The 13,095-nt window shown below is 38.3% G+C and overlaps 1 protein-coding gene across 7 annotated transcripts in view; it reads right to left on the bottom strand.

The window, feature by feature from the left end:
- VAV3 (vav guanine nucleotide exchange factor 3) overlaps positions 1-13,095 on the bottom strand; it is a 393,845-nt gene that overhangs the window by 37,983 nt on the left and 342,767 nt on the right. For all 7 annotated transcript variants that reach the window (XM_035252253.3, XM_017974986.4, XM_009001808.4 and 4 more), the window contains one exon: positions 10,548-10,613. In XM_035252253.3, the coding sequence (XP_035108144.3) occupies positions 10,548-10,613 (66 nt within the window). The remainder of the gene's footprint in view (positions 1-10,547; positions 10,614-13,095) is intronic.

The raw sequence follows: 13,095 nt of genomic DNA, 5'->3' as shown, positions 1-13,095 counted from the left end.
GTCTCCATCTCCCTGTCACCTACATCAGGCATTTCTCCCAATGTTATCCTTCCCCAACCTCCTCGCCCCCTGCTGTCACTCCCTTAGCCCCTATCCCCTAACAGACACCAGTGTGTGATGTTGCCCCTCCCTGTGCCCATGTGTTCTCATTGTTCAACATCTATCTGCCTATGAGTGAGAACATGTGTTTGGTTTTCTGTTCTTGTGTCAATTTGCTGAGAATGATGGTTTCCAGGTTCATCCATGTCCCTACAAAGGGCATGAACTCATCATTTTTATGGCTGCATAGTATTCCATGGTGTACATGTGCCACATTTTCTTTGTCTAGTCTATCATCCATGGACATTTGGGTTGGTTCCAGGACTTGGTTATTGTAAACAATGCCCCAATTAATGTACATGTACATGTCTTTATAATAGAATGATTTATAATCCTTTGGGTATATACCCAGTAATGGGATTGCTGGGTCAAATGGAATTTCTATTTCTAGGTCCTTGAGGAAGTGCCACACTGTCTTCCACAATGGTTGAACTAGTTTACACTCCCACAAACAGGGTAAAAGTGTTCCTATTTCTCCACATCCTCTCCAGCATCTGTTGTCTCCAGATTTTTTAATGATCGCCATTCTAACTGGCGTGAGGTGGTATCTCAATGTGGTTTTGATTTGTATTTCTCTAATGACCTGTGATGATGAGCCCTTTCTCAGATGTTTCTTGGCCTCATAAATGTCATCTTTTGAAAAGTGTCTGTTCATGTCCTTCACCCACTTTTGAATGGGTTTGTTTGTTTTCTTGTAAATCTGCTTTAGTTCTTTGTAGATTCTGGATATTAGCCCTTTGTCAGATGGGTAGCTTGCAAAATTTTTTTCCCATTCTATTAGTTGCCAGTTGACTCTAATGATTGTTTCTTTTGCTGGGCAGAAACTCTTAAGTTCAATTAGATCCCATTTGTCTATTTTGGCTTTTGTTGCCAGTGCTTTTGTTGTGGTAGTCATGAAGTCCTTGCCTATGCCTATGTCCTCAACGGTTTTGCCTAGGTTTTCTTCTGGAGTTTTTATGGTGTTAGGTCTTATGTTTAAATCTTTAATCCATCTGGAGTTAATTTTACTGTAAGGTGTAAGAAAGGGGTCCAGTTTCAGCTTTATGCACATGGCTAGCTAATAGTTCTCCCAACACCATTTATTAAACAGGGAATCATTTCCTCATTGCTTGTTTTTGTCAGGTTTGTAAAAGATCAGATGATTTTAGATGTGTGGCATCACTTCTGAGATCTCTGTTCTGTTCTATTGGTCTACATCTCTGTTTTGGTACCAGTACCCTGCTGTTTTGATTACTGTAGCCTTGTAGTATTGTTTGAAGTCAGGTAACATGATGCCTCCAGCTTTGTTCTTTTTGCTAAGGATTGTCTTGGCTACGCCAGCTTTCTTTTGGTTCCATATAAAGTTTAAAGTGTTTTTTTCCAGTTCTGTGAAGAAGGTCAATGGTAGTTTAATGGGGATAGTACTGAATCTATAAATTACTTTGGGCAGTATGGCCATTTTCACAATATTGATTCTTCCTAAACAGGAGCATGGAATGTTTTTCCATCTGCTTGTGTCCTCTTTTATTTCCCTGAGCAGTGGTTTGTAGTTCTCCTTGAAGAGGTCCTTCACATCCTTTGTTAGTTGTATTCCTAAGTATTTTATTTTCTTTGTTGTAGCAATTGTGAATGGCAGTTCACTCATGATTTGGCTCTCTGTTGGTCTGTTATTGGTGTAAAGAAATGCTCGTGATTTCTGCACATTGATTTTGTATCCTGAGACTTTGCTGAAGTTGCTTATCAGCTTACGGGGATTTTGGGTTAAGACAATGGGTTCTTCTAAATATAAAATCATATTGTCTGAAAATAGAGACAATTTGACTTCCTCTTTTCCTAATTGAGTACACTTTATTTCTTTTCCTTGCCTGATTTCTCTGGCTAGAAATCCAATACAGGAGTGGTGAGAGAGGGCATCCTTGTCTAGTGCCAGTTTTCAAAGGGAATACTTTCAGTTTTTTCCCATTCAGTATCATATTGGCTGTTGGTCTGTCATAAATAGATTTTATTATTTTGAGATATGTTCCACTGATACCTAGTTTATTGAGCGTTTTTAGCATAATGGGTTGTTGAATTTTATTGAAGTGCTTCTCTGCATCTATTGAGATGATCATGTGGTTTTTGTCCTTGGTTCTGCTTATGTGATGGATTATGTTTATAGATTTGTATGTGTTGGACAAGCCTTGTGTCCCCAGGATGAATTCTACCTGATCATGATGGATAAGCTTTTTGATGTGCTGTTGCATGCAGTTTGCTAGTATTTTGTTGAAGATTTTTGCATCTATGTTCCTCATGGATATTGGCCTAAAGTTTTCTTTTTCAGTTGTGTTTCTGCCAGGTTTCAATATCAGGATGATGTTGGTCTCATAAAATAAGTTAGGGAGGATTCTATCTTTCTGTATTGCTTGGAATAGCTTCAGAATGAATGGTACCAGCTCCTCTTTGTATTTCTGGTAGAATTTGGCTGTGAACTTGTCTGGACCTGGACACTTCTTGGTTGGTAGGTTATTAATTGCTGCCTTATCTTCAGACCTTGTTAGTCTATTCAGGGATTCAACTTCTTCCTGGTTTAGTCTTGGGAGGGAGTAAGTGTCCAGGAATTTATCCATTTCTTCCAGGTTTACTGGGTTATGTGCATAGAGTTGTTTGTAGTAATCTCTGATGGTAGTTTGTATTTCTGTGGAATTGGTGGTGATATCCCCTTTATCATTTTTTATTGCATCTATTAGATTCTTTTCTCTTTTCTATCAGTCTGGCTAAGGGTCTATTTTGTTGATCTTTTCATAAAACCAGCTCCTGGATTTATGGATTTTTTGAAGGGTTTTTTGTGTCTCTATCTCCTTCACTTCTGCTCTGATCTTAGTTACTTCTTGTCTTCTGCTAGCTTTTGAATTTTTTTTTGATCTTACTCTTCTAGCTCTTTCAATTTTGATGATAGGGTGTTGATTTGAAACCTTTCCTTGCTTCTCATGTTGGCATTTACTGCTATACATTTCCCTCTAGACACTGCTTTAAATGTGTCCCAGAGATTCTGGTACATTGTATCTTCACTCTCATTGATTTCAAAGAACATCTTTATTTCTGCCTTCATTTAATTGTTTATCCAGTTGTCATTCAGGAACAAGTTGTTCAGTTTCTATGTAGTTGTGTGGTTTTGCATGAGTTTCTTAATCCTGAGTTCTGATTTGATTACACTGTGTTCTGAGAGATGGTTATGACTTCCATTTTTCTGCACCTGCTGAGGAGTAATTTACTTCCAATTATATGGTCAATTTTAGAGTAAGTGTGATGTGGTGCTGAGAAGAATGTATATTCTGTGTATTTGGGGTGGAGAGTTCTTTAAATGTCTATTAGGTCCACTTGGTCCAGATCTGCACTTATGTCCTGGATATCCTTGTTGATTTTCTGTCTCATTCATCTGTCTAATATTGACAGTGGATAATTAAAAGCCTCCTTCTGCTATTGTGTGGGAGTCTAAGTCTCTTTGTAGGTCATTAAGAACTTGCTTTATACATCAGGTTACTCCGGTACTGGGTGCATATATATTTAGAATAGTTAGCTCTACTTGTTGCATTGATCCTTTTACCATTATGTAATGCCCTTCTTTGTCTCTTTTGATCTTTGTTAAAGTCAATTTTATCAGAAACTAGGATTGTAACCCCTCCATTTTTTGCTCTCCATTTGCTTGGTAAATATTCCTCCATCCCTTTATTTTGAGTCTATGTGTGTGTCTGCACATGAGAAGAGTCCCCTGAATATGGCACACCGATGAGTCTTAACTTTTTAACCAGTTTGTCAGTCTGTGTCTTTTGATTGGGGCATTTAGGCCATTTACATTTAATATTAATATTGTTATGTGTGAATTTGATCCTGTCAGTTTTATTGGTTATTGGCTGGTTGTTTTGACCATTAGTTGATGCAGTTTCTTCATTGTGTCATTGGTCTTCACTATTTGGTACGTTTTTGCAGTGACTGGTGCTGGTTGTTCCTTTCCATGTTTAGTGCTTTCTTCAGAAGCTCTAGTAAGGCAGGTCTGGCAGTGGCAAAATCTCTCAGCAATTGCTTGTCCATAAAGGATTTTATTTCTCCTTCACTTATGAAGCTTAGTTTGGCTAGATATGAAATTCTAGGTTGAACGTTCTTTTCTTTAAGGATGTTGAATATTGGTTCCCACTCTCTTCTGGCTTGTAGGGTTTCTGCTGAGAGATATGTCAAGAGTCTGAGAGGCTTCCCTTTGTGGGTGACCTAACTTTTCTCTCTGGCTGCCCTTAGCCCTATTTTCCTTCATTTCAACTCTGGTGAATCTGACGATTATGTGCCTTGGGATTGCTCTTCTTGAGGAATAATCTTTGTGGTGTTCTCTGTATTTCCTGGATTTGAATGTTGGCCTGCCTTGCTAGGCTGGGGAAGTTCTCTTGCATAATATCCTGAAGAGTGTTTTCTAGCCTGGATTCATTCTCCCCATCACATTCAAGTATACTGATCAAGCATAGATTAGGTTCTTTTCACATAATCTGGTGTTTCTTGGAGGCTTTGTTCATTTCTTTTCACTCTTTTTTTCTCTAATCTTGCCTTCTTGTTTCATTTCATTGAGTTGATCTTCAATCTCTGATATCCTTTCTTCTACTTGGTCAATTTGGATTGAAACTTGTATATGCTTCATGAAGTTCTCATGCTATGTTTTTCAGCTCCATCAAGCCATTTATGTTCTTCTCTAGGATGGTTATTCAATTAGCATTTTGTCTAACCTTTCTCAAGATTTTTACTTTCTTTGCATTAGGTTAGAATATGATCCTCTAGCTCAGAGAAGTTTTATTTATTATCCACCTTCTGAAGCCTGTTTCTGTCAATTCATCAAACTCATTCTCCATCCTGTTTTGTTCCCTTGCTGGTGAGGAGTAGTGATCCCTTGGAGGAGGAGAGGCATTCTGGTCTTTGAGGATTTCATCCTTTTTGTGCTGGTTTCTTCCCATCTTCATGGATTTTCTACCTTTGATCTTTGAAGTTGGTGATTTCAGATGGGGTCTCTGAGTGGATGTCCTTTCTCTTGATGTTGGAGCTATTTCTTACTGTGTTTTAGTTTTCCTTCTAACAGTCAGGTCCCTCTGCTGTAGGACTGCTGGAGGTCCACTCTAGACCTTACTTGCCTGCAAATCACCCATGGGGATTGCAGAACAGCAAGGATTGCTGCCTGAGCTTTCCTCTGGTAGCTTTGTCCCAGAAGGGTACCAGCCAGATGACAGCCAGAGTTGTCCTGTATGAGGCGTCTTTTTGGTTATACAGGGGTCAGGGAGCTGCTTGAGTAGGCAGTCTGTCCCTTGTCTGCCTGCAGAGGCACTGCTGGGCTGTCACAGACTCAGTCCAGCTGCTGTGTAAGCTCCCTCTAGCCTTTGTTTACACAGGTAGGTTTAGACTCGCCTCAACAATGGGGGATGTCCTCCTTCCCACTGAGGTCAATTGTCCTGGGCCAAGCTTGAACTGACGTGCTGGCTGCAAAACTCTCAAGCAAGAGGGCTTCAGTTTGCTGGTCTTTGTCGGGGTGAGACCCACCCAGTCATACCACCTGTCTCTCTGCTTTCAGCTTCCCCTCTTTCTGGGGAGCAGGTAGCTCTGTCCCACAGGTACTCTTGGTGCTAGGAAAAACATTCACCCAGTTCTGTACCGACAACCTGTGGTGCCTGCTGGAGATACTGCTCCTATATGTTTATTCTTAAGCCAAAAAGAATAAACAGAAAAGAGAAGAGAGAGGGAGAGAGAGAGAAAGGGAGGGAGAGAGAGAGAGCGGGGGGGGCGGGGGGGAGAGAAAGAGAGAGAAAGGAAGGAAGGAGGAGAGTGAAGAATCTCAAAATATTCTGTCTCTGGACTCCTTTGGCTTTTAAAAAGGCTGGAGATCCAAAAAGGACACAGTGACATAAGATTCTAAAACAGAACAGGCAACTGATGCTGTTCCACCTTGAAGTGTCCAAACAGAGCTTTTCTCTCTTCAGCGGGTGCATTCCAACATGTGAGGATCTAGGAATACCTTCTCAGCCATGATTCCTATTACTAGGGTGGGGTCCTATCCTTTTTCACCAGTCATGGGCCCTCTGCATTTTTTTCTGTGTACCATGGGTCCTTATTTGGACAGGTACTTCATATTTAAGACAATAGATGGCTGGGCACAGTGGCTCAAGCCTGTAATCCCATCACTTTGGGAGGCCGAGGCAGGTGGATCACGAGGTCGAGAGATTGAGACCATTTTGGTCAACATGGTGAAACCCCGTCTCTACTAAAAATACAAAAAATTAGCTGGGCATGGTTGCGCATGCCTGTAATCCCAGCTACTCAGGAGGCTGAGGCAGGAGAATTGCCTGAACCCAGAAGGCGCAGGTTGCGGTGAGCCGAGATCGCGCCATTGCACTCCAGCCTGGATAACAAGAGCGAAACTCCGTCTCAAAAAAAAAAAAAGACAACAAATAACTTCCTTTTGGGAACTTTTCCATCTTTGAGCATATGATTACTATTTTTCCCTAATGCCATTTTCCGGCAGCACCATAATCAGTTAACATTGCTAAACTTCTGCTATGAACCTACTGTTTTTAAAAAACATTTTATTGAGAATATACAATCCATGCAAACCTTATAGAAATGCTAATTTTATCCATACAAACCTTATAGCATTTCTATACGGTTTGTATGGATATGAATACAAACCTTATAAAATCTTACAGAAATTCTTTAAAGGTTATAATGCCTTTGAGGTTGTAATACAACCTTATAGAAATACTATAAGGTTTCTATCTGAATTTTAGCCACCCAGAATGATACAATCCAGTGCCTGCCCTCAAGTTAGCCATAAAAGAAATAAACTCACCCTAATACCACTCCTTTTTCCAAGTGTCAACTCTTCTCCTGAGAAGTGCCCTTAAATAGTTTTGTTGTAGTATTTTGTCCACAACTTGTAGTTATGTGTGGGAGGACTGGTCCAATAGGAGCTGTTCAAGAGTTACCAGAAGTGGAAACTCTTGTTGCTTCCATTACTGCTGTTGTTAGCTGGGTCCGATTATCAAGCCTTTATAGATAATCTGTCTTTCCTCTTACTTAGTTTTAATATTTTGTCTTTAATGTCCTCCAGTCTCATTATGATGTATCCAGGTGTTAATTAATTTTAACATACCCTTCTTGACTCTCAAGATTAGAGTTTTATTATAGAATCTGGAAAGTTCTCAAGCCATTGTTTATTTGAATATTGCTTTTTTGCAATTATCTTTATTCTCTCCTTCTATTAAATGTATTTGTGTCTCATCACTCCAGCTGTTTTTTGAGAAATTTCTTCAGATTTTTCCTCCCTCCCAATTTCCTACACAACTGTGTCTGATATGCCATCCATTAAGGATTTCAATTTCTATACCTGAATCTTTTTCATATATGCCTAACTATATAGTGTCTTGCTTTCCTCTTAGATTTTTGTTTCCTTTAATTTCTTAAACCATATTAAGTATAATATTTTGAATTTTTAAATATTAAGCATACATTGTTGAATCTAAAATTCAAATATTTGCTATATTTGTGGGTTTAAGTATATATTTTATTGTTTCTGCTGACCTTGGTACAAGGTGATTTGTTTCTGCATGAATGCAATGATTCCACATTGTGAATATATGTTCCCTAGGACTTTATGTATAAAAATCATTTGAGGAATGTGCACAAAGAGGCTCCAATCCAGAAAGAATATGAGTTTTCCCTGGGATGATAATCAATGTGGAATTTTTTTTAATTATTATTTTTTACTTGAGATGATTCTTGCTCTGTCACCCAGACTGGAGTGCAGCGGCACAATCTGGAATAATTTTAAACTACATTTCTAGCTTAGAATTATTTAGGTAGTAGAGCTGGTATTAATTACAGCCCTTCATCTAGATGGTTTTTGATTTAAGGTTAGAAATTCCCAGGGGAGATTGCTTTCCTTTTTGTTTTCCAATCCTGAACCATAGCAAGGTAGGCTTATCATTGTCAGTGGGATGGATTTTCTCCTAGTTTACCCACTAAGCGCTCCTGGAATCAGAGATTCTAGCCAAGTTTGCATTGTGCTGCAGTTCCAGGTTTGTCTCTAGTTACCATATTGCTAAAAATAAAATTGACTCATTCATGAACCACCTGTGTTTCCCTCAGTTCTATGTTTCTACCTGCATACCACAGAGGTTTTGAGGAGATGGATGTGGTATATGCAGGAAAATAAATTTTAAGCCCAGAATGGAATATTCAGCACTACTCATAGACCCCTGATAAATAATATACCCCAGAATCAAAAGCAATACCATCTTCCAAACTTCCTCAAAGTATCCCTCTCCTTCAAATTCTCATCTTTCTCCTTGCTTTTATTTAACTTGTCCTCTAATTAAAAAATTAATCTGTAATTTCACTAAGCAGTAAAATGTAAAGTAGCTACCTGCTACTATAAAACAACCATATTTAGTAGTCCTACTTACAATTATAAGTTACTCTACAATTCTGTCATCTTAAAATTTCTGAACATATTTCTCCTTCTAGCCACTTTTTGGGTCAGCAAATATCATTTGCTATGATTCCACAGGCTGATTTAATTAGTGTCTACCATTGGTAATGTCGTATATACAGCTAGGGACTTGCATTTGCTTTTTTACTCCTTTTTTCATTCATTCAACAGTAACTTATAAAATACCTACTTTGTACCAGAGTGTCCCTGAAATAAAACTTCAAATGCTAATTTTTATGCCTTATTCAAGAGGCTGTAAACAAAAACAGTTCCATAAACAGAAGTGGAAGGTGTGCGGCATTATTTACATGGTATATTCAATGCTTAGCATTCTTGATGTGATGTCGTTAGGTTCTTAAACTTCTTAAAGTTAGCACGTATAATATCCTGCCACCTGCCTACATATATACATTACTACTTTACAGATAGGAAGCCTTAATCTTGTTCATACAAAGTCAAAAAACTAGATAATCGTTTTAGCTTATCTAATTAAATAAGAGTTGTAGCAAACTTCAGTAATCTTTCAAGACTGTAATGTAATCTAAGACAAAAAATATGCAACATTATAGAACAATGGAATAGAACAGCGAGCCCAGAAATAATGCTGCACACCTACAACCATCTGATCTTTGACAAAGCTGACAAAAACAAGCAATGGGGCTGGGACTCCCTGTTCAGTAATGGGGAGAAACAAGATTATGTCCTTTGCAGCATGGATGGAGCTGTAGGCCATTATCATAAGTGAATTAACATAGGAAAGGAAAGGCAAATAACACATGTTCTCACTTATAAGTGAAAGCTAAACACTGAGTACACATGGACATAAGAAGGGAACAACAGACTCCAGGGTCTTCCTTGAAGGTGGAAAGTGGGAGGAGAGTGAGGATCTAAACACTACCTATCAGGTACTATGCTTAGAACCTGAGTGACAAAATAATCTGTACACCAAGCCCCCATGACATGCAATTTACTCAAATAATAAACCTGCACGTGTACCCCTAAACCTAAAATAAAAGTTAAAAATGTGAAATTAGAACCCAGAACCAACGGAATAACAGCTGCTTTTCTATCCTCTTTGCTTTTGAAAATAAAGGTTGAATGAGTGGAGTAAATTACCCTGTAGTGTACTTTCTAAAATCAAGGATGGCGGATTTTCATGTTTCTAACATTAAAAAGAATGTCCAGTTTAGAAATTCAGTAACTACTGAAATATAGCAAGCAGTATAGTTTAAGGAGAGTTTCCCCCCCCCTCAGGCAATCATCTCCATCATATTAGGAAAGGAATTTCATTAACTTGGAGTCAACAACTTAAAAAGTTGTGTAGAAAAAAAATCATCCCGATACTAACTTATGACATTAAAACCGTGTTACCCTACACAGACATTTATCAGTATCATAACACACCAGGAAGTACATTTTAGGTTACATTCACCCATAGTATTGAGTAAATGTTCATTTATTCTCCTTTTATCGGCATCTGATATTTTCAAAAAATTCAGTTACGACATTATATAAACAGTTATGACACACTGAAGTATAGAAAATTTATTTAGACATTTAATTGAAGAGTTTGTGGACTTTTAATTTTCTAGCATGCGTTCAAAGACATCAGTTGAAGTGTAGTGTCACTCTGCAACCCAAGTGACTGGAAGCAGACCATACCATTCTCATTTCAGTGGGAAAGGGGAAACTTGTACAACGCATCTAATTTGTAGCTGTGGTTTATTTCTTCTAAAACCTTTTAGACAACTTAGTTTTATAAGTTCTACTAAGTTAAATTTGCCTCTTATATATATTTTCTTAACATTTAAAAACATTCTAACAATAGAATCACAATGATGTTGAAAATTAATTTTTCTAGAAAATATTAGTAAAATTAATAACTGACCTGGTCAGCAGCCTTTGTAGATTTTTGCACAATTAATCACAGCATCAAAAACAAAACGAAGCAAGAAAGAATTAAGATACTAGTACTTACACATGGGCAAGGCTTGACAGCATCACTTGGAAAAAATCCAACCTCTCCAGATGCTAAATTTCTGCCCTAAATAAGAAAAAAAAAATGCCAATGTTAAGAACAAATTCACCGCAAATGATAACCCCAGGATGTAGCATACATAGAGTACTGTTGCTTAGGATCCTTAGAATTCCTTATGCATTATATCCAGTCCTGAGCATTAACTTACCATGGCTCAGAAAAGGAAGCAAAAGCAGAGATAGTTTTTTCAGTTGTTCAACTTTACATCTGGTTTCAGGTCACAAGCATAAAATAACTCAAGTTTATTTTTCGATCCACCCTTCCATTTTGTTAGCTTTAATCTCTCTCATTCCTAAAGAACAGTGGACACCAACGTTTTTGACACCAGAGATGTGGGGCGAGGTGGGGTGGGTGTTGGGGGTGTGGCGGGTGGTTTCAGGAGAAAACTGTTTCACCTCAGGCATTAGATTGTCATAAAGGGTGTGCAAACTAGATCCCTGACATGTACAGATCACAGTAAAGTTCGCACTCCTCTGAGAATCTAATGCTGTCACTGATCTGACGGGACGCAGAGCTCAGGTGGTAATGCTTGCTCATTGGTTGCTCACCTCCTGCTGGGTGGCCCAGTTCCTAATAGGTCACAATTGGTGGCCTGGGGATGGCGGACCCTTGTGTTAGAGAGATAATGGCAGTTTCTGTCTTTAGCCTTTATATTCATTGGTACAAGCAGATAATATGAATTTTGTGAAGGCATATAATTAGCAATTCCATATAAATGGATACTACTGGTCTAATAGAAGACAAGAGAATGTCTTTCTAGCAAGATGACATGTCAAGATGTGAAAATAGAAAACAGTGTGATGTAAGTTTTAGATGATTTTCAGATTTAAGAAAAAGAAATAGGATACTTATTAACAGAAAAATACCATAAAGATTTTAGAGAATAGGTCTCTATTAGGTTGGTGAAAATGTCACGTTTGTTTTTGCCATGAAATTGCAAAAATATGAATACTTATTGAATCCTTAATATGTGCTAGACTTCTATGAGTGTTATATTTAATCTTTGCTATGATCCTTTATGGTAGGTCCAATTATTACCAGCACATTACAGATGAGGAAAATGAGACATGAAGAAAGTAAATAATCTGCCCATGGTCACAGAGCTAACAAGTACACAGCCAGAAATCAAACAAAGGGTTGCCTCTCTGTACAAGCATAATAGAGACTCATGAAGGACAGTGGGACATAAAGATAAAAAATAGGAAACAATTTGACAATAATAGCTGAATTCTATCATTGGTGATGGCATTTCTTTAAAGGTGTTGTATGTTTTAGGAGACTTAAACTTGCACCAATGTGGAATATGGCTCCTAGATGGATATCACTTTTGGAGTTGGGAATGTCATGAGGGAACCGATACCATGGTAAGGAAAGGGATTGGAGGGGGAGAAACAGGGGCTGAAGACACTATTTAACTGAGTCTATTAAAGTAGCCAGTGGATTAGACATGGGAAGAGAAGATGATCTGTTTTTGAGTTAAAGACTGGGAAAAGTGTACAGGATGGAAGTAGGAGGTGATTGGAGAATCCATCCAAACAACACAGACTTCATGGGATAAAATGTAGAGAGAAGGTAGAAGACAGAATTTACAGAAATTAGTGAAATGGCAAGGCAGAAAGAAACTATCAGGAGAGAGAAGAATCAGCGACCTGGAAGTGATGGCAGCAGTAACTACAAGGTTGGATGAACTGCTTCTTTCAGTCAGCTGTGTTTATCAAGTGCCCTATGATGCTTATTTTCAGCATGGCAGTGAGATACAAGTAAATAAGTATGAGATTTAGGACTATACCCACTAGCCAGACCTTTATACATAAATTCACTGCAATGCTACCTGAATGCTGAGTGCAGAATATAAGGTTGTGTGGTGGGAACCATACACCGATTAATTTCAGAAGAGAAAAGAATAAGAATGCTTAAAAAAAACAAACAAGACCTTTGAGAGTAACCAAGGAAGTAAGTCTGTTTTGCAGAGGAAAGGCCAAAGAGAGAGAGTTCTGTAATGGTCTTCCAAAGTACATTTGAAGGTGTACCAACAAATTGGAAAATTATGGCTATTGTAAAAACAGTAAACTGTCGATTTCCACTCTTCTTCAGAACAACGACAAAAGGCTTTCATCTATAGAATGCAGCGTACAGGAGAATAAGTGATATTTTTTTGACTGTGTATGTTGGCCATCTACTTTCTCAGAGCAAACCTGATGCAGAGCCCCTCATATAAATTGACACCTTCGTTCTGTTCCTCCTCTAAAACACAGTTCGCACATCAGATACTCTGTCATCTCTTCCCCAAGAGCAGATCCCAGATTGAATCCCACGCCTGTTCTCCCACCACACTTTTCCATACCCTTGGTGGCACATAAATTAGTAGTACTTTAGTAGTATTCACTTCTAGTAGTATATGTAATTATTGTTCAACAAGGTCTTCTCTATTAATAGACTGTGAGCTCCTTGACATGAGGGACAATCTCTCAGTCATTTTTTTATAACA

This window comes from Callithrix jacchus, chromosome 7 (genome assembly GCF_049354715.1).
Source record: "Callithrix jacchus isolate 240 chromosome 7, calJac240_pri, whole genome shotgun sequence".
Lineage (NCBI taxonomy): Eukaryota > Metazoa > Chordata > Mammalia > Primates > Cebidae > Callithrix > Callithrix jacchus.
Note: the sequence above shows the minus strand (reverse complement) of the source record. Positions and strands in the feature narration are given on the sequence as shown.